Below are 22,315 nucleotides of genomic sequence, written 5' to 3'. Positions count from 1 at the left end.
ACTGATGGATAAAACCAGTGAGCTGAATCTGAGTTCCACTTCTGCCATTTTATGGCTGCAGGATGCCTGAAGTCATTGAACTCCACAGATTGCCTCTCTACAGCAAGAACAATGAGTCTTTACAGTGCCAGACTCAAATCTCCAGCCCAGTTAGTTTTAGGCTCTATTTCCTTTTATTTCCCAATCAGATCCAGTTTCCCCTGGGTTGTTTCCAGCCATTGCATCTTCTGTTTTGAGATCTCCATAGTCCATGAATGTGGCAAATTAGATTTTCCAGATTAGCAGCATCAGTGTAACCTGAGAAGTCATTAGAACCCCCTCACCAAATTCTCACATCGGACCCAAGATTCACTGAGTCTGGGAATTCTCCCCTCAAAGTCACCAAAAATAAAAAATCCTTTCCCGGTGATGCTGATATACCTTTGAGATTGAGAGTCAAATTCTTTATAGAAAGAATTTCGATTGCCTGCAAAAATGTTCACGGTCCAGAGGGCACTCAGGTAATTGAATTATTTGGGGGCCTTCAGAAACCAATCTTGCAAAGTAGGTAAAACAAGAATTGTTCTGCCTTTTCCTAATGAAGAAATTGACATTCTGAAAAGGACAAATGGGGACAGCATCACTCACTGAGGTGCAGAGTTTTGTCTTAGATTAGTTCATCCCTTGACCAGTTTTAAGAAGGCCCCATAAACTACTGTCTGAGGTGGTCTAAATCAACGCTAGTGGTCTCTTAGCCAATACCAAGCTGCTCTGTATAAGCTAGATTCACATTTATTATGTGTGTGTGTGTGTGTGTGTGTGTGTGTGAAAGAGAGAGAGAGAGAGAGAGAGAGAGAGAGAGAGAGAGAGAGAGAGAGAGAGAGAGAGAGAGAAGAAACTGGGAGAATATACCTCTCTTACTAGTTGGTAATTAATTCCTTAAGTATGGAGACCACAGTTATAGCTTCCAAGCCTACAGCTGATACAGTAAGTGCTCAATAAATGTTTATTTCCCATCTCCTTAGCCAGGGTAATCTTGGTGACAAGTAAAAAGAGATCTAATGTATACAAACTCATATATGCCAGCAGGATCAGTTCAAGCTCTTGGTGACCAACAGAGAAGGAGGAACATACGTTCCAAGAGAGTTCAGTGTAAGCTCTGAATTCCAGGTGGCCCAATTTACCACATTCTGAACCTCACACTTCCCTAACTCGCTTGGGTCTTGCACTGTCCTGGAGTGTGCCTTTCAGGAAAAGAACCTGGCTGGGCCAGGCATGGTTTTTGTCCTCTGTCACAAAATCAACATGTCCAACCTCATTCCAACCTGAAGGGCTGAGAGTTGGACAAAATGGAGGCATGGCTGCTGGGTAGAAGAACTAAAACCACAGTTGTCGATCATAAGAGCTTTTTCCTTTCTGGATAAGGAAAAAGATCTGATCCATAAAACTGTCAAATAATGGGAAAAATCAGCCGGGCACAGGTGGTTCACTCCTATAATCTGAGGATCATGGTTCAAAGCCAGCCTGGGCACTAAAGAACATGAGACTCTTATCTCCAATGAACCACCAGAAGACTGAAAGTGGTGCTGTGGATCAAAGTGGTAGAGCACGAGCCTTGAGCTGAAGAGCTCAGGGACAGTACCCAGGTCCAGAGTTCAATCCCTATGCCCATCAATCAATCAATCAATAAATCAATCAATAGGAAATCTCTCCTGTAAGATAATGAGTGGATTTGAGTGTAAGAATGGCAGGGAAGGGAAATGGAAGACTTCCATAAAAGAATGTCACTGACCATGAGCTATTGTTCTGATAACCTGACATACAGAAGGGTAACATCTTTATAAAAAACCACTTAATAATTCAAGATAATGAGCCAGATACCAGTGGCGTGTGTATAATCCTAGTGATTCAGGAGGCTGAGATCTGAGGATAGTGGTTCAAAGCCTCCTCAGGCAAGAAGAGGTCTGTGACACTCTGATCTCCATTTAAGCAGTGAATAGCCAGAAGAGAACTGTGAGTCAGGGACAGAGAGAGAGAGAGCACTAGCCTTGAACACAAAACCTGAGGGCCCTGAGTTCAAACCCCCAAGACCAGCCCAAACGAAAATAAAAAGATAGCCAGTCCATCTTCCACTTCACAGAAATAATGCATTGGCAAAAGAGTTGGAACTGATCTTTTCCCATTTCACAGTCCGTAAGATACAGAGGACAACCATCTTGAGACTGAAGAACTCTAGATACAAGAAGAGAATGGCAGAGGGCTGCCCAGATCCACTAACATATTCTGTTATTGTTATTTTTGTTTGTTTGTTTTTACAGAGAGCAGATGTGGCAGTAGCTCCATTAACCATCACCTTGGTCCGGGAAGAAGTCATAGATTTCTCCAAGCCCTTTATGAGTTTGGGGATTTCCATTATGATCAAAAAGCCACAGAAATCTAAGCCAGGAGTCTTCTCCTTCCTCGATCCTCTGGCCTATGAGATTTGGATGTGCATTGTCTTTGCCTACATTGGCGTGAGTGTCGTGCTTTTCCTGGTTAGTCGGTTCAGCCCCTATGAATGGCACAGTGAAGAGCTGGAGGAAGGGCGGGACCAGACACCCAGTGACCAATCCAATGAGTTCGGAATATTCAACAGCTTGTGGTTCTCTCTAGGGGCCTTCATGCAACAAGGCTGTGATATCTCTCCCAGGTTAGTTGGCTCTTTCTTTCTTTTTTAAACTCCCTTACTCCATGTTATCTTTTGCTTGGGGCCGGAGGAGGTGGGGGGAGAAAAGTACTGGGAATTTAAGACTTGAGAGATATCTTCCCAACTTTATGGCATTCTGTTTTACAAGCTCAACTTCTCCCAAAGTGTCTGTTGGGGATTTTTCTAGAGGCCATAGGTGGATCTCCCTTGTCTGATAGCCAGGGAATGTAATCTATGAAGAAAAGCAAGCATAAATATGCTTGATGTTTTGTAGTTGGAAAGTAAGGAGAAGCTGGTACAGGTGGCTCACACCTGTGATCCGAGCTACTCAGGAGGCTGAGATCTGAGGATTATGATTCAAAGTCATGAGACTTTTACTTTCAACAAATCATTAAAAAAAATTTTTTAAAAAGCCAGAAGTGGAGCTGTGACTCAAGCAATAAAGCACTAGCCTTGAACATAAAGGCTCAAAGGACAGTACCCAGGCCATGAGTTCAAGCCCCAGAACTTGCATAAAAATATATACATCTTTATATATATTAGTTTCTTGATCTGAATGAAGTTGCATCCCTCCTTTCCTAAGTTCTCAGAGAGACCCTGGAAACTTCTTATTGGCAGCAGTGATTGTAGTTTGTTCGTTGTGGTTCAAAACTGGGAGGGCTCAGGTACCCCAGTGAAAATGAAGGTGATTCAATGCTTGGGACTGCAGTCCATCATAAGGACCAGAGCTGTGTTATTTCTGCCTGGGTCATGTATTAGAATTTGTGAGTACAACTGATTTCAGAACATGTGGACTGAGGGGAAAACTGGGGTTTGTATGCTTTACAGTATAAATCTATGAGACTCTTACCTCCAATTAATCATTGAAAAAAACAAACAAACAATAAACAACTAGAAGTGGCACTGTGGCTCAAGCGGTAGAATGCCAGCCATGAACAAGAAAAACAAAAGAAAGAAAGAAAGAAAGCTCAGGGACAGCACCCAGGTCCTGACTTCAAGCCCTAGGGCTGGCAAATTAATTAATTAATTAGTTAATGAATTAATTAATTACTAAAAAAAGATTGCAGTTCTAAAGGGTTTCTTTTTGTTGTTGTTTTGGGGTTTTGGGGGAGGGGGTTGTTTGTTTTTAGGAAAGGTAGAAAGGAGACAGGGGACAAACAAAAACAATTCTGAAAAGTACTAAGCTAGACTTTTCCTGACTTTTATATATGTGTTTAATGGTCTTTTTCCACATACTAGAACATTCATGCCATAAAACCTCTCACACTGACCTTGACAAATAAGCATGAACTGTATTTCCATTCACAGCTGCTTAATGCCTCCCTTTTCAGATAGATATTCCCCCTAAATTACCAAAATTCTGAATCAGGCAGGCAGGGAGCACAGGGCACAGTAGAGCCTCTAGGGATCAATCAGGGGCATACGTGAATAAATAGAAAAGTCCAGACATATATTTAGCTCCACTTATGGGTTTGTTTTGTTGTTGTGTCCCTAAGTTCAGGGGACTTGACCTCTGAGCCTCATGTTCCAACAGAGATTCAAAGCTGGCACCCTACCACTTGAGCCACACCTCTACTTCCAGCTTTGTGCTGGTTCATTGGAAATAAGAATCTCAGAGACTTTTCTGCCTTGGCTAGGTTTTAAACCATAATCCTCAGCCTCTTGAACTGCTAGGATTACAAGCGTGAATCGCCGGCATCTAGCGTCTCTGTAGACCAGTATTCTTTTATTTCTTTTTTTTTTTTTTGCCAGTCCCAGGGTTTAAACTCAGAGCCTGGACATTGACCCTGAACTTCTTTTGTTCAAGCCACTCTACCACCTCAGCTCCACTTTCAGCTTTTTCTGTTTATGTGGTACTGAGGAATCGAACCCAGGGCTTTCTGCATGCTAAACAAGCACTCTACCACTAAGCCACCTTCCCAGCCCATATTTTTAAGCAACAATGGAGTAAACTTTCTAACCAGCTTCCTTCCCCAAGATTTATTTTGCCTGCCGTATAATACGGAAAGTTTTGTCATTTACCATTGACAATCTTGTTTTTTTTTTTTCTTTAAATAAGAAGACAGTCAGGGGGTTGAGAGAGACGTGGGAGAGAAGGTGTGAGACAGGATGCTTGGCCAATACTGGCAAACACATGATAAAGAATAGAATGAACGAAGCACGGAAGGGTTTGCTTAAAAATAAATCAGACCAGTATATAAACAGTGGGGAGAAATGACTCTTATCCAGTCATATAAAAATTGTTATTATAAAGTTGATATACGGAGAGGTAATAGTTAGATAGGTCAAGTAATAAGTACATTTCCTTTTTGAGAGTGCCAGTGACTCCTTCCCTCACTCTCTCCCAGTTTTCCCCCCCCATCCTCACCTGTAAAATTGGACAGTTCTTTTTTTCACACGGTGTCCAGCGTGAACCACTGCAGCATTTAATCCTCCTTTGTCCCTCCATTTCTGTGCCACACCCCCTTTCCCTCCCAAAGACAGATAAACAGACAATATCAGGCTCATAGGGGTAATCCTAGCTACTCAGGAAGCTGAGATCTGAGGACTGTAATTCATAGCCAGCCCACACTCGCTTTGTGTGCCTAGAAAAATTCTGATGGTGCCACTGGGTTACCTCAGGAACTGACCCAGAAGTTAAAAAAATAAAAGGCTGAACCATCACCCTCCTCTCTTGTTTTATTAATCCCACCTCACCCTCAGCCTCCAGATTTACTGGAATAAAAATAGAAACAACTTGTCTACAAATCATGGCTTAGAAGAAGTGGACACCTATAAAACTTATAGCTGGGTCCCTAGCCTTTACAGAGGAAGACGATATGATAGAATGTATTTCTTTATTGAATTTCTATGTTGAGTCCTAGACCCAGGTGCCAGAAGGATACACTGATTCCAAAGCTCAGAACAAAGTGGTTCACTGGAAAAACCAGTGTCATCTGAATTCTTGAGACTCTGCCTCACTCAAATTGAGATTTGAAATGAAATTTTAAGGCTGGAGCTCTCCTACTTTGAGCCACAACTTCACTTCCCGGTTTTCTGATGGCTTAATTAGAGGTAGGAGTCTCATAGACTTCCATGCCCTATGCTGGCTTTGAACTAAGATCCTCAAATTTCAGCCTCCAGAAGAGCTAAGATGACAGGCATGAGCCACCAGTGCAGAACAAAGAAAAAAAAAAAACAAAACAAAACAAAACAAAAGATCTTTTTAAAGCAGTGAGTGTCAAACACAAAACAGTCCTTCTTTTCCTATTGGTTCACAAAGTACTTTTCCTATTTACCTCATGCCAACTAGTGGCATTTAAAGACCCTTTATATGTTACATCGCTTATTTGCATCCTATTTTGCCACCAAAAGTTAAAAAAAATCACCTGTACTGCAATCACAGATTACAACTTCTTTTCATAGCTTGGTAGTAAGATAAGAAAGCTTCTATCCACGAATGAACCTTGTAGGTTTGTTTCTTATACCCAAAGATCTATTTTAAATAGGTACTTTTTAGATTGCCATTTTTTCCCATGCAGAGGAGTATTCTGAGAAGGAATATATATTACAAGAGAAGTAAAAATCATTATAGGAAAAACTTATTTTTAGTTCCCCCAGTGGCTTTTTTTTGCATGTGTGTAGGGGGAAGAGGGCGGGAGATTGCGTGCATGCGTGTGTGTGTGTGTGTGTGTGTGTGTGTGTGTGTATTGTGTGTGTGTGTGTGTATTGTGTGTGTGTGTGTGTGCATTGATGCCAGTCCTGGGGCTTGATCACAAGGCCTGTTGCTGTCTCTAAATTGATTTTGCCCCAAACTAGTGCTCTACCACTTGAGCCACAGCTCCATTTCTAGGTGTGGGGTGTGTGTGTGTGTGTGTGTGTGTGTGTGTGTGTGTGTGTGTGTGTGATTAATTGCAGATAAGAGTCTCATGAACTTTTCCTGCTCATGCTGGCTTTGGAATCCAGAATCTTCTCATCTCAGCCTCCTGAGTAACTTGGATTACACACATGACCCCTCAATGTCCAGCTCTTGGTAGTATTTTACTTTTTTTTTAATTTTTTAAGTTCTTTCATCCCTATTTGTAGCCAACACCATTGAATGTATTCAGCAGGTATCCACTAAGTGTGTGCAATGGACAGGGAATGGTTTGGGTTGGCAAGGACAGGAAGATAGATTGAAGATAGTGTATGGGGAATGGGTACCTTGACTTTTCCCAGGGCAGAAGCCACTTAACTAAGTAGACTTAGTAAGCAAGCCCTGGGTGATGGGGTATAAATACTGGTGTGCTACACATAAAAGGAACCCGTTGTGGCAATGCAAGATAAAGGAAGTGAAATTAGAGGATACTTACTTAGAGTGCTCTGAGAAGATTTCTCTGAGGACCTGGATGGGTAAGAGGAAGCCTGGCTTGTAAAGAACGGAGACACACAAATATGCATGTGCAAAGGCCCTCAGGTAGATGAAGCTTACTGTTCCCAGGACTAAGGGAGCAATTTGGATGTCTGGGCTTCTACATAAATGGATGGTGAGAACTGGAGATTGATATAGTATTGAAGGAGTAGGCAAAGGCTAGATCATACAGGGTGGTACAAATTTGGGTTTTACTCTAAATTCTATGGAAAGCCTTAGCTTTGGAGTCGGTCTGCATACTCAAATACCACTCTGGAAAGCTCTGAGGCCAAGGAATTAGGGCAGGAAAAAAAATGTAGAGAGTTGAAGCCAGAAAGACCAAATTAGAGCCTCTCGTGGCCATCTAAGACAAGTTGAGGTGGTGGTAGTTACGGGCTGTGGATTTAGAGTCTCCTTGGAAACCAGTATTGAGAAGAATAACTGACAGAATGGATCTGCAAATTCAGTGAGAAGGGAGGATTTTAGGATGGAACCAAAAGGGAAGAAATATATATATATATATATATATATATATATATATATATATATATATATAGCCAATCCTGGGAATTGAACTCAGGACCTGAGCACTGTCCTTGAGTATTCTAACTCAGGGCATTGCTCTATACAAGTGAAAGAAGACAGTTTCTATTTCCCTCCTCTCACTGAGCCCTCTAACCCCCCAACCCTCGCTCTACCGCCATGGCGGCCAATGCATTCCTGGCTCTTGGTGGTGATTTTATTAAGGGGGTGTCAAGAGGGGTTCTAAGGGTCCTGGAAGAATAGGGGCATATTAAACATGATGAGTTCAGCTTTCAGCAGTTTCTGTGTTCTCTCTGATCAACGGCTGTTTTCGCTTGCCAATGGTAATTATCTCCACCAGGCAACCGTAATTACTGTCAGTGAGAAGAATTCTCAGGCAGGGGAGTGGTAGCACTTTTGAAATCTTCCAGAATCTTATGTCAGAAGTTCTCTCTTCCTCCGTTAATTTGCCTGTTTGGAGCTAGGTCCTGAAACCCATACAACCATCAGAAAACAGTGACCAAAGAGAAAAGCCTGATCAGATGAGCAGTGATAGAATGCCTGACTCCCTACCACATTCCTATAGAAGTGCCAGAGTCGCCAAAATGGAGAAATAATGAGAAAGCTCCCCTCCTAGCTCCTTTATTCCCTCCTTTGTCCTGGGACTTAAACTCAGAGCCTGGGCTCTGACTCCAGTCTCTGTTGTCAAGGCTAGCACTTTATCAGTTGAGCCACAGCACCACTTCTGGCTTTTTCTGTGTATGTGGTACTGAGGAATTGAACCCAGGGTATCATGCATGCTAGGCAAGCACTCTACCACTTAGCCACATTCCTCGCCCACCAATCCATTTCTTTTGTGTGTGTGTGTGTGTGTGTGTGTGTGTGTGTGTGTGTGTGTGTGTGTGTGTGTGAGGTTAGAGATACTCAAGATCCCCTTCAGCTTCTTCTGGCGCTTTACTATTTGAGCCACACCTCCGCTTTTGGCTGATCAATTGGAGATAAGAGTTTCATAGACTGGGTTTCAGCCTGGGCTGGAATTGAACTACCATAATGGTGTATGTAAGGAAATAATTAGACGAGAAAGCAGAAAGTCATTTGAGTAATTCCCAAGAGTCAAGTTAACAGTGAACAGGTAAACAACAGAGAAAATTCATCATGAACAGAAACAACCAGTAATCCTAGCAACTTAGGAGACTGAGAGCTGAGGGTGACAATTCAAAGCGTGCCCAGTCAGGGAAGTCTGTGAGAAATGGCCCTGTGCCTCAAAGTGGTAGTGCGCTAACCTTGAGCACAAAAGCTCAGAGACAGTGCCCAGGCCCTGAGTTCCAGAGAAAAGAAAAGAAAATTAGACTTCTACAAGGCAATAGGGATTAAACAAGCACACATGGAGAAATGACTGCGTTTTGAGTCCAAACACCCCATTACTCAAACACACCTGGCTTTAGATCCTAACTCTACAATTTACTAAGTCTTCAGGCTTGATCCAAAAACTTAACAGTTAAGCCTAATTCTCCAGTCTCCTCCCATTTAAAAAGGAGCTCATGCATAGCCGTATCCCAAGAGTTTTATAATAATACTTATGCAAACAGAGCTAGCGCAGAGCCGAGTCCATAGCTTAGACTGGAGATTCAAAACCTTCCCTCTCTTTCCTTTCCTTTGTGTCAATAGCTTGACTGCCTTTTTGCTCTGTCCCGGGCCATCCACTAATTCCATGTTCCCAGCAAAGGGCTGTGACATGCACTGGGATCCCTCTCCTTCTATAGCTCTGTTCCTGCCCCATCTCAAGCCACAAAGAAGTCTGGAAGTTAAGGAGGAGGAGGAAGAAGAGGAAAAGGAGGAGGAGGGGGAGGAGGACTAGGAAGAGGAGGAGGAGGAGGAAGAGGAGAAAAGAAGAGATGGAGGAGGAGAGGGAGGGGGAGAAGGAAGAGGAGGAAGAGAAGGAGAGGAGAAGAAAGATCAGGAGAAAAGAAGGAGGGGAGGAGGAGGAGGAAAAGGAGGGAGAGGAAGAGGAGGAGAACGAGGAGGAGGAGAAAAGGAGGGGAGGAGGAGGGAGAGGAGGAGGAAGAGAAGAAAGATTAGGAGAAAAGGAGGGGAGGAGGAGGAAGAGGAGGAGGAGGAGGAGGAGAAGGAGGAGGTCCAGCGACATGACTAGAGGATATTGGTCACATTACTCATTCTGTCCCTAGCTTGTTTCTCACATCACTTCCTGGAAAGGGACTGACCCACAGCATATGGGGCTGCCATGATTTATCTCACTGGCAGTGACCCTTCCCTGCCCGGCCACAGGCCACACAATCCAATTCCACCCCCCCCCCCACACACACACACTGTGATCAATATGGCTATGATTTCCTTTTTATTCCAGAGTGACTGCACTTGGCTTTGCAGAAACTGCACACACACGTAGATTGTCTTGGCTTGTGTGCAGTGTCATCGTTTAAAGTATGGACTCTGTTGTTGCTCCTGGGCTTCCTTTGGCTTCTTTTGCCAGTGTATTTTTGTAACTTGGCGCAATTAGCTTTGCATCTCAGAGCCTGACAACTACTGTTATGTGTGTGTGGGGGGGATCAAAAACACCCCAAAGTTTGGATAGAAAAGAAGAGCTGTGTTTATGAGGCTCGTGAATTGTGCAGATCAGGAAATTGGTGCCCTGTGGGACACTATGTCTCTGCTTCTGTCTGGGACTGGGGATGGGGGAGAGAAAAGGACTATGGGTGAGGAGATGGCTGGGGGGGTGAAATCGTCTGAAGGCTGTTTCTCTTGCATGTCTCTGGTGAGGGCTGGTGACCTGAACACCTCCACACTGCTCTTCTCTGCTCTTGCGTGGGCTCCCCTCACCACATGACGGATGGTTTCCGAGAATAGGTGGCCTAAAGAGAAGCAGGTGAATTTGTTCTCACTTGTCATGATCTCCCCTGGGAAGTGACATCATGTACCTTCTGCCACATTCTCCCCACTCCCCCAGCCAGAAGAAAGGGAAGAAACACCATCAGTTGGACTTTTCAAAGGGCTGGGCCCTGGGTGGTACATGGCTGTAATCCGAGCATCTCCAGAGGCTGACATTGAAGGACTGAAGTTCAAAACCAGCCCTGACAGAGAAATCTGAGAGGCTCAGTATCTCTAATTAGCCACCAAAAAGTGAGAGGTGAGGTGTGGCTCAAGTGGTAGAGCTAGCTTTGAGTGAGAACATTCAGCAGGGATGTGAGGATCCAAGTTCAAGTCCTAGTACCAACACACACACACACACACATACACACACACGCACGTGTAGAAGATTTAACGTCTTGTTGTTGTGGCTATTGGTTTGTTTGTGCCAGACGTGGGGCTTGAACCCAGGGCCTAGGCACTGTCTCTGAGCTTCTTTTGCTCAAGGCTAGCACTCTACCACTTGAGTCACAGTTCAGATGTTCTGGGTAGTTTAGTGGAGGTTAAGAGTCTCACAGACTCTTCTGCACAAGCTGGCTTCGAACCAAGATCCTCAGATCTCAACCTCCTGAATAGCTAGGATTATAGGCCTGAGCCACATATTTAAAAAATATGTATCTTTAAGTAGTTGTACAGAGGAGTTGCCATTCAACAAAGGAATTTATGGCAATAATACATCTTGATCAATGCCACCCCTTTTATCATTCTCCCCTACCTAGCCTGCCCCCACCCCTTCCCTCAATTCTTTTGATCTTGTAAGGTATGCATTGAATTTTATGACTTCATTCTCTCCCATTTCCTCTCTTCATTTGACATGGGATAAGTGTGCTTAAAAGGCATATAGTCTCTCTTTTTCAAGTTATTTAAACCACTCCTAGTAAATACATATTAGCCATGTAGTCTAGCCAATGCTTATTGTGTCCATAATAGATGTTTCCAATTATTTGTTGATACAGCTAGAGATTTGTATCATTAATAAGTCTAAAGAATAGTCTTAGGAGGCATATGGTTTCTTAATCCTCATTTTATATTTTGAAAAGAAAATAACAACAAAGACAAGGTTGAAAGAGTTTACATAGCTTAGGAAATGAGCACTGAACATTTTATAATCTGGACCTTGATGTAGCAGCCTTTTGTGTGTGTGTTGAAAATGACTCAGTTCCAGTGACCCTTAGCAAACAATGAGCAATGTTTCAAAAGACTCATATTTAGATTTGAACACTTTGAAGTTATATAGGGCCTTGAATGGCCTTCAATCCATGAGGGAAAATGAAAAGAAACAGGAGAGACCCAAGAATCTGCCATGCTTTCCTTTCTCTACAGCAAACCTTGCAGCAACTCTGAGTACTGAAATGAGTTAGGCCACAGCCTTGGCTCTTTAAATTTTTTGTGCCAGTCCTGGGGCTTGACCTGAGAGCCTGGGTGCTATTCCTGAGCTTTTTGTTGTTGTTGTTCAAGGCCAGTACTCTACCACTGAGCCACAGCACCACTCCCAGATTATTGATGGTTGATTAGAGATAAGAGTCTCAGGAATTTTCATGCCCAGGCTGGCTTTGAACCGTGATCCTCAGATCTGAGCCTCCTGAGTAACTAGGATAACAAGACCTATGCATTGTTCTCCCTTCCCACTGTCCATGTTTAGGCAGTATAAGCAGAAGGAAAAGAGAGGTGGGGGAGAACAACCCACAAGATTAGAAGTGGCCAGGTTGACTTGCTGGGTTTGCACTTACCTGTCCTGAGAAGCAGGACCAAAAGGCACAGGTATACAATCTGTGTTTCTCACTGCAGAGCCTGGCTTGACAAGAGTAGCAGCTATTTCATCTTGGGCATACCGCCTCCCTTCATAGACCTCTGATTTCCATCTGAATACAAACTAGTTTCTGAGCCCTGTGAACAGCCCAAATTCTACTTAGCTCCAGAAAGAGAGCACACAGGAAGAAGAAATGCCAGCACCAAGCGTTTGCTTCCAAGCTGGTGAAAGCAGACACAACCACACATAAAGATCAGTGAATTTACAAATCCTCCGTTCTGTCCATGTGTCCTAGGACCCCCTCCCCCAAAGGACCAGACAGGCATTGCTACAAGGTTATTTCCAGTCCATCTGCCTATCCTGAAAGGCTGGTGATTCTTACCTTTCTCCACTAATAGGTTACAACAAAATTCAAATCTGGGTACTGGTGGCTCGTGCCTGTAATCCTATCTACTCAGAAAGTGGAGATCCAAGGAGCATGGTTCAAAGGCAGCCCATGCACAAAAGTCCATGAGACTTATCTCCAGTGAACCACCAGACAACTGGCGCCATGGCTCTACCAAGTACAGTGCTAGTCTTGAGCTGAAGAGCTCAGGGACAGGGCCTTATCCGAGAGCTCACACAAGAAGGGCACAACTTATTAGCTTTGCTGAAGTACGAATATCCATGTAATCAGGAAAATGATCACTAAAGGTACTTTTTCACACTTCTCTCATGACAAGCGTAACTTTTTTTTTTTTAATTTCAGTACTCGGTGTTGAACTCAGCGCATGTGCGTGGTAGCTAAGCACTGTACTATTGACTTACATTGCCAGCCTTTCTGACTTATGATACTGTGTATTAGTTTCAATAATTGAGCTATTTGGGAAGCCCCTAAATGGAATCATACAGTGTGTGTGTGTGTGTGTGTGTGTGTGTGTAGTCTTTCATATCTGACCCTTTTTGTTTTGTGCTATAACACATTATGATTAATTATACAATTGATTAAGCCATGCTATCAAATATAGTCATAGTTAACTCATTGTATTATATAGTATTCCACTGCTGTATAGTATTCCATTTTGTGGCTATGCCACAATTGCTTTAAGCTATACTTTGCAAGGGAACCTTTCAGCTGCTCCTAATATGAGACTATAAACATCCTTGCAAACATATTTGGGTACATTTAGTCTCCTTTAGCAAGAGAGTCTATTATGGAGAATATTTATTTTCTTTACTCAAGCTGTCTTTGCCCACTTCAGAGTCATGAAAATATTCTCACTGGGTGCTTGTGGCTCGTGGCCTGTAATCCTAGCTATTCAGGAGACTGAGATCTGAGGATCATGGTTAGAAACCAGCTCAGATAAGAAAGTTTATGGGACTCTTATCTCATAAAAGACTCTTATCACCAAAAAGCCAGCAATAGAGTCATAGCTCAAAGTATAGAGTGCTAGCCTTAAGCACCCTGAGTCCAAAGCCCAGAACTGGCAAACACACCACAAATTAAAGAAGAAGGAAGGAAGGGAGGGAGGGAGGGAGGGAGGGAGGGAGGGAGGGAGGGAGGAAGGAAGGAAGGAAGGAAGGAAGGAAGGAAGGAAGGAAGGAAGGAAGGAAGGGGAGAGGAAAGGAGAGGAGAAAGAAGGAGGGAAGGAAAGAAAGAAAATACTCTTTGTCCTATAAATATTAGTGAGACACAGGTCACGGTGGTTTTTGCACTTGGATATGCTATTGTACTTACATGATTGATTTCCAATGGTAGACACCTTTCCCATAAATCAGTTGTCAAATGCATGCGCGTCTGCTTCTGTATTTTCAATCTGTTCTGTTCATAGACTTGTCTATGCTTGTCTGATACTGCTCATCTCAAATACATTAGCTTTGTGATAAATCTTCATAACTGGTACCAGGACAGAGGCTAGATGATTCCATCAGGAATAGGGTGTAAACAAAATCACATTGCATCAAGCTTCACGTAAAACTTGTCTGCTGTTCTTTCAAAATTGTGAGACACTAGGATTCCTTTAGAGAATCGGTGATTATGGCCCTTATTTGAAATTTACAACCAAGCAATACAATTTAAAAACTCTCTATAACAGTGATTTTTTTTCAAGACAATATTTCCAAACATCTCAAAGTAATAGATGAAGCTCAGGATACCTGTAGGTAGAAAAAGGCATCCTTTTGCATCAAAATTGGGGCATGGAACACTCTAGAGATGGCCAGAGAAAAGGCAGAGGAGAATTAATTTGCTTTCATTTAAATTAACCTAAAAGAAGAGATTGCATTGCAAATGACAGAGTAGGTAGTGGGGCTTGCTAGGCATAAGAAAGAAAGAGAGAGAGAGAGAGAGAGAGAGAGAGAGAGAGAGAGAGAGAGAGAGAGAGAGAGAGGGAGAGAGGGAGGGAGGGAGGGAGGGAGGGAGGGAGGGAGGGAGGGAGGGAGGGAGGGAGGAAGAAAGAGAAAGAAAGGAAGGAAGGAAGGAAGGAGGGAAGGAGGGAGGGAGGGAGGGAGGGAGGGAGGGAGGAAGGAAGGAAGGAAGGAAGGAGTTGCTTTTACTGAGCATTGGCCTTGTTACATAGAGAAAGCAGAGATTTGTATGGATATATCATAAGAGATGGAAAGCAGAATATCTGATTTTAAATTGTGTGTTTGTGTGTGTGAGAGAGAGAGAGAGAGAGAGAAGAGAGAGAGAGAGAGAGAGAGAGAGAGAGAGAGAGAGAGAGAGAGCACTGCAGCTAAGTGATGTGGCTTTGAAAATGATAAACAATATATTTTCCCATTGGAGGAACAAATGGGAAAATTTTCCCCTACTCAACAAATCAAAAACCATAGTGGCAATAAAAAGAAAACAAAAAATCAAAAATAATTCCATCCTTTGCCGAAACCTGGAAGCCCTTTCCATTTGCTTTAGTCCTCCTGTAAACAATTCAATTAGTGCTAAGCAGAAGCATGTGGTCGGTACTTACAGTAGTCTAGGCCTGGGGTAGGTGAGTGGGAGATTCTGCAAGAACAGAACCTGATCACTCCACACTCACAGGCAAAAAAAAAATTATCCCTTAATTTGGTGGAGAAAACACCCATTAAATAATCAAGCATTCAACAACATGGTGCTAGGTTTGTTAACTCCTTCCTGCCTCACAGAAGTCTATATGGACTGTTACCATTGCTTCTTTAAACCATCTAGACCCTGGCTTCCAAAGGTATTTGATTTTGTTGGTCATGGAGCTTGAACTCAGGACCAGGGCATTTGCTGTCCCTGAGCTCTTCAGCTCAAGGCTACTACTCTGCCACAATGAGCCACTGCACCACTTTTGATTTTTCTGGTGGTTCATTGGAAGTAAGAGTCTCTTGGATTTTTCTTGCCTGGACTTGCATACAACCGTGATCCTTACATCCTGAGTAGCGAGGATGACAGGCTCCTTATTTTCCCAGCATTCTCCTTAAAAAAAAAGTCACAACCGGAAGCCAGAAATACATTTGCTCCATGGAGGTTGAGCCGAGAGGGTTGGGAGTGGAAAGAGAGGACTAGAGCTGGTCTTCAGTCACCTGTAGAGAAAAGTGCCCTGATTTAGGACCACATGGCGGGAGATGATGGTTCTAAGCATCAGAGGCCTGTGGATTCCTTCTGGGAGACCTTAAAGATGGAGAGGAATAAACCAGAGCACCCTAAGACCCAGCCAGAGCTGGATGTGCTCTATATGCTGTGGTTTTATTGTTTCAAAATGTTCCCCTCCTTGGTCTGGGAAGGTGGCTTAGTGGTAGAGTGTTTGCCTAGCATGCATCAAGCCCTGGGTTCGATTCCTCAGTACCACATACACAGAAAACAAAAAAGCCAAAAGTGGCACTGTGGCTCAAGTGATAGAGGACTAGAGCACCTGAGCAAAAAAGTCCTTCCCTCTTGGCTCCGCCCTGGAATCCTCTCTTCTCCCTGCGTTTGAAGATCTATTTTGTCAGTTATTTTTCTCAATACTGGTTTCCAAGGAGAGCCTAAATCCACGCCACGACCAGCCTGTAACCACCACCACCTCAGCTTGTCCTAGATGGCCACGAGAGGCTCTAATCTGGTCCTTCTGGCTTCAGCTCTCTATTTTTTTTCCTGCCCTAATTCCTTGGCCTCAGAGCTCTCCAGAGTGGTATACTGTACACAGAATAGGTAGGATCTTAAAATGTACGTTCTCAATTGGTAGGTCTTAGGGATATGATTTTTTAACATTTCAGATACTTCCTGGTGATGTAATCTTTCTTTGTTTCCTTTTTCTTTTTCTTCCAGCTTTTTCTGTGTATGTGGTACCGAGGAATCAAACCCAGGGTTTTGTGCAGCTAGACAAGCTAGAAAAGCCCTTCTTTGCTTTTTCTTTTTGCTAATCAGAGGACTAATGTGGGGACGATATAGCATAAGGCTAACAGCTGGGATGTGTTAAAAAGTTATTACCTTGTCCATCCCAATAATTCTAGCATCTACTATGGAGCCCTGAGGAATGTATTTTGAGCAAGTAAGGAAGTAATGAATAAGTGTCTAAATAAATAGTACTTGTGATCTACACTTATCAACATACTTCCTTTTTCATTATTTAGAGAATAGTAATGTCTGTACTGAAGCCCATGTACATTATACCTTACATATAGAGTAGAGTACAAATGGAAAAAAATTAAATTTGACCTAGACCGATAGGGCAAAAATTCAAATCATATGTGTGTGTGTGTGTGTGTGTGTGTGTGTGTGTGTGTGTGTGTGTGAATGCATATATAGTCCAATAATGGCAATATGTCATGCATCCATATCTATAGATGTGAGAAAAGCATGGTCGTGTGCACAGACACAGATGAGTGGCCCTGGGTGAAGGGCATAAAGAAGCAGGATGGAAAGAGAAAAAAATAGAAATCAAGGGCCTGGCGATAGAGTGCTTGCCTAGGATGCTAAAAGCCCTGGGTTGGAGTCCTCTGTACTATAGACAAAGAAAAGGCTGGAAGTAGCACTGGGGCTCGTGTGGTAGAACTCCAGCCTTGAGAAAGCTCAATGACAGTTCCCAGGCCCTGAGTTCAAACCCCAGTTCTGGCAAACATAGACAGATAGATAGACAGATGATAGATAGAGCGATCGATTGATCGATCGATCTATCGGATATGAATCTAATGTTGAGAGACAGGTTTGAAAAGCACAGAAACAAAGGTAATGCAGAAAAGGAAGAATGAATTCTAAGTTCACAAGCAAGAGAATGGTGGGCTGGAAGTCTTCTCTTAGAATTATGCATGTGGTAGAACTTTGAGCAACCCTGTCTAGGTAGCTAACTACAGAGTCTAAGCAGGAAGTTATAGGTTCTAAACTGTGCTGACAAGTCCCACCACAGTTCTGCGACATAATCTGCCCTCCCTTTGTTCTCAGCAGCCACATCAGAATAGTCCTGGGATTGAGCTTATTATCTGGGACTCCCAGATAATTTAACCCTAGCTGCTCAAGAGGCTGAGATCTGAGCCCAGGTACTAAAGTCCATGAATGAGACTCTTCTCTCTAGTGAGCCACCTGAAAACCAGAAGTGGGGCCATGGCTCAAAGAGATAGAACTGTAGCCTTGAGCTGAAGAGCTCAGGGACAGTGCCCAGGCCCAGGGTTCAAGCCCCACAAGCAACCACAAAAATCAGAATCAAAATCAGAAAGCTGTGCAAGAGCCACACCAGGTTAAAGAAAGAAAAGCAAGTTGTGGGGAAGTGAACCCCCAATTTGGGCTTGCTAGAGAAAGATTCCTTTAAGCTCAGATGGAGGGAGGAAGAGGAGGAGGATCTAGTCACTTGAAAAGACAACAGAAGGGTGACAGGGAACAGTACATGCTGGGTGAGCCTCTGTCAGGAACTTGGATCCTATTTTAAACATGACAGGAAGCTATTGAAAAGCTTCCTGCCTGCGCCTCTTTTTGGTCAGATTTACATTTTAAAGAATCTCTCTTCACATGAGGAATTCTGGCCATCAGAGTAATTTTTGCTGTCTGGGAGATAACGTGGCAATGTCTGGAGACATTCTGCGTGTGTTTGTGTGTGTGTGTGTGTGTGTGTGTGTGTGTGTGTGTGTGTGGTCAGTGTGGGGTTTGAACTCCTCAAGGCCTGGAGGTTGTCCCTTAGCTTTTTCCTTGATACTCAAATCACAATCTCCACGTTTGGCTTTTTGGTGATTAATTGGAAAGAAAATCTCATGGATGACTTCAAACCACAATCCTCAGGTCTCAGCCTCCTGTGTCACTCAGATTATTAGAGTGAACCACTGATGCTTGGTTCAATCCCATATTTAAAGATATGGGGTGGGATCAATGGAATTCTCTTGGCATATGATCAGCTCCTGAGTCTTAGAGCTTTTAGAGATTAGATGCAGTCATCATTGAGGTAGGGGAAAAACAAGAAAAACCTAGAAACCAAGTAAAGGGATTCTTGAACACTTATTCCAATATAAGGAGTTATTTGTGTAATCTTTGCTATAAAAAACCTGATGTTGGTGGCTCACCCCTGTAATCCTAACTACTCAGGAGGCTAAAAATCTAAAGATCCTGGTTCAAAACCAGCTCAGGCAGGAAAGTCTGTGACACTCTTATCTCCAATGAACCACCAGAAAACTAGAAATGGTGCTGTGGCCCAAAGTGGTAGAGTGCTAGCCTTGAGCAAAACGAGCTCAGGGACAACACCCAAGTCCAGAGTTCAAGCCCGAGAACTAGCAAAAAATAAAGAGATCTCAAATGTCTTTTTAAAAAAAGTAAGATATACGTATGTATATGCTGGACCTCTGCAATTGTTTCCATCAGAGAGAAATCAGAAAGTAAATACAAACCTTTCATTCAAATTCAAGCAAAATGAAGTGGGGAAGGGACCCGAGGCAGAGGTGGGAGCCTTTTTGTTCATGTAGGCAAAATGTGATTCTACACATTGGACTGAGATCAAAGCTTCCTGTGGATCCCAGTGAGTCTCTGCCTCCTGCCTTATGTGTGATTGCTGGGGGTTTGGGACAGCCGAACCCCAAACTCATTTCAATGACATCTGTGGATGCAAAGGTATTTTCCATCTTGCCTGATGCTTTCAATTAGAGACACAGCGCAACAATTATTTTTGACAATTATCTTTGACAGTAGACACTGCAATTCCGTCGAGTGAGATCAGCTCCCACTCGGCTGCTCTTCATTTTCTAAGCCCTTCACATGCAGAATGAGGACTTCCTTGCAAGTAACATAATAAATCTTTTAATCCTGCATCAAATTCCCTCTCTTCCTCCATCCTCTCTCAGTCCCTTGCATGCACTCGTCATTTGGAATATTGTATATACACAGCCTCTTGGACATGCTTTGAACTTGATTCCCTGGTGAACGTTTGGAGTTGGGCTGGAGTAAGTTTGGATTCACTGTGGATCCCACCAGTAAAATCTAAAAACAGACCAAAAAAAGAATCAGGATGTCTTGGGCTGAGCTGGGGGCTCTCAAGTTTCGGGTCAGTCTTCACTTGGAATAGATAATGGAGAACCATAGAAAACAATACGCAATCACGAATTTATCACGATAACCATCCCCTCTCTTTACCCATTGCCTCCTCTTCAGAACAACCTTGTGAGTTCACAATTAGAAATATTCCATTTGTTTTTCTAGATTTAAAAAAATAAATGAGGCTCCAGGCAGGCATCGGAACTTTATACCTGTAATCCTAGCTACACAGGAGGCTAAAATGTTGAGGATCGGGGTTGAAGGCCAACCAGATCAGAGAAATTCAAGGGATTCTTGAGTGCTAGTCTATAGCGCACACACAATGAGGTTCCTAAAGATTCCATGAAACGGCCGGGCACCAGTGGTTCACACCTGTAATCCTAGCTATGCAGGAGGCTGAGATCTGAGGATCACAGTTCAAAGCCAGCCCAGGTACAAAAGTCTATGAGATTCTTATCTTCAGTGAAAACCAGAAATGGTGCTGTGGCTCAAAGTGGTAGAGTGCTAGACTTGAGCTGAAGAGCTCAGGGACAGTGCCCAGGCCCAGAGTTCAAGCCCCATGACTGAAGTGGGGCATTTGCTGTCTAAAGCTGGTTTGTAAGATTCATTTTCAGGGTGATTTGAGGGAAAGTTGTTTCATCACTCTGAGCTTCAGCCTGGTTTTCTTAACCTGCAAAAGAATCAGGAAACCCCGGATGATCCCTGAGCCAGCTCCCAGTCTTGGCCTCTCTCTTACGACAGCAGAACCATAAGGTGTCTTGTCTGCAGCGTGTTTTGATTTATTTCTTTTTCAGAGTACAGTCGTCTGTGGTTGTATTTGATCTAACAAGCCGTGAGGCAGACTGGAAATGAAGTAGGTGCCTTGTCTGTGGTTTTAAGAGTTGGCTGCCCTAATAGATTTAGGTAGCTCTCCTCCTCTTTTATCTCTGGCAGTTTTCTTTCTCCTGGGGCCTTCCCCATTTCTTAGTCCCAGGAAGCCTTCTATTGCTAATTTACTCATTAACTTCTAAGGAGCTAAAGGGGGGAAAAATGTAGTCAGGGCCTCCCCACCTCCTCCTCTTCATCAAGATGCTAAACAAGGAACGAATGATAACAGGAGACCAATCTCGCTAAAACACACCTTCAGCAACAGAGACATCATCCAGAGAGCGTGCAACACACAGGGAGCTCTATGCAGGACTTACCAGTAGGTTGGAAAATACAATGCTGGTAGGTAGCTGAGGCTCCACTAGCATATCTGGATATTTCTTCTTGCCAGTGCAAGAGAAAAATACCACTAGTGCTTCTGAGATTTCCCCAACCTGAAGCCTAAGATACAAAGACAGACAGACAAGCTACTCTTGAGGGGTTAAAAAGTAAAATCCTAGGGCTGGGAGTTTGGCCTAGTGGTAGAGTGCTTGCCTAGCATGCACAAAGACCCGGGTTCAATTCCTCCATACCACATACATAGAGAAAAAAAAAGCCAGAAGTGGTGCTAAGGCTCAAGTAGTAGAGCTCTAGCCTTGAGAAAGCCCAAGGACAGTGCTCAGGCCCTGAGTTCAAGCCCAGGACTCTGTGTGTGTGTGTGTGTGTGTGTGTGTGTGTGTGTGTGTGTGTGTGTGTGTGTGTGTGTGTAAATATCTATTAGGAATATTGTGTAAGCTGTTGGTTTTGGGGGGGGTGGTTTTGTTTTTCTGTACTAGTACATGAGGGCTTGAACTTAAGACTTACATTCGTCCTCAGCATTTACCTCAAGGCTGGTGTTTGACTGTTTGACTCACAGCTCCACTTCCATTTTTTTGCTGGTTAAATGGGGATCAGAGTTTCACAAACTTAACAGCTCAGGCCAGCTTTTTGTTTGTTTGTTAAGGGACTTGACCTGGGTGCTTTGGTTGTTTGTTTTGCTTAAGGCTAGGGTTCTACCACTTTGAACCACACCTCCATTTCTGGTTTGCAGGTGGCTAATCATGACTCTCAGCCTCCTGAGTAGCTAGGGTTGCAGGTCTGAATCACTGACGTGCAGCTTTTCACAGAGAGTAAAATCATCCCCCAGAGACCAGGCAGGAACCTGAGATGTATTCTTCCCCTAGAATCCTTCAACGTCTTCTTTCCCACAGGCATCCTTTTCTCACTTAAGCCCAACCTGTAACACATACGACACAGCTCCTGAAGAGAAGTCCTATGCCAATTCTGGAAAATTCTTTCCTAATCTACCATAGGTTTTCACTAATTAGAACTAAAAGTTTAGTAGTATGATGTGTGGAAAAGGTGGGCTCACTGCGAAGAGAGAAGAAGGGGGAAAAAAGGCAATTTTGGCAATTTGCAAAGTGACTTGACATGTATCATTGGTGGCATTTATTAATTGTCTTTTAAATAAAAAGAAAATATATATATATATATATGCTGATAGCTAAATTCTCTGTGGTAAACTGGCAAAGTTACTCACTTTGCCTATTAACACCCTAGTTTTTCGGAGAGCATGTGGGGAAACATAAGAAGAGAACAAATGTTTGGACCTGCAGCACATTTTGTTTTCAATATTGCCTTCAAGCCAAGGAACATGGTTGAGGACTTAATATTAGGGATGGCCCAGGATTCCATATTTGAAGTTTTTGCTCCCGCCCCCAGCTTATGATCACAGCAGAAACCATAGAAACAGAAGGAGGCAAAGAATGG

The 22,315-nt window shown here is 43.3% G+C and overlaps 1 protein-coding gene across 1 annotated transcript in view; it reads left to right on the top strand.

Moving 5' to 3' along the window:
- Positions 1-22,315, top strand: part of Gria1 (glutamate ionotropic receptor AMPA type subunit 1) — a 133,133-nt gene that overhangs the window by 55,695 nt on the left and 55,123 nt on the right. The window contains exon 9 of the mRNA XM_090321173.1: positions 2,298-2,668. Coding sequence (XP_090177299.1) covers positions 2,298-2,668 — 371 coding nt within the window. The remainder of the gene's footprint in view (positions 1-2,297; positions 2,669-22,315) is intronic.

The sequence above is a fragment of the Megascapheus bottae genome, chromosome 29 (assembly GCF_031878675.1).
Source record: "Megascapheus bottae isolate mThoBot1 chromosome 29, mThoBot2.hap1, whole genome shotgun sequence".
NCBI classification, from domain to species: Eukaryota; Metazoa; Chordata; class Mammalia; order Rodentia; family Geomyidae; genus Megascapheus; species Megascapheus bottae.
This window is presented reverse-complemented; position numbering and strand designations above follow the sequence as displayed.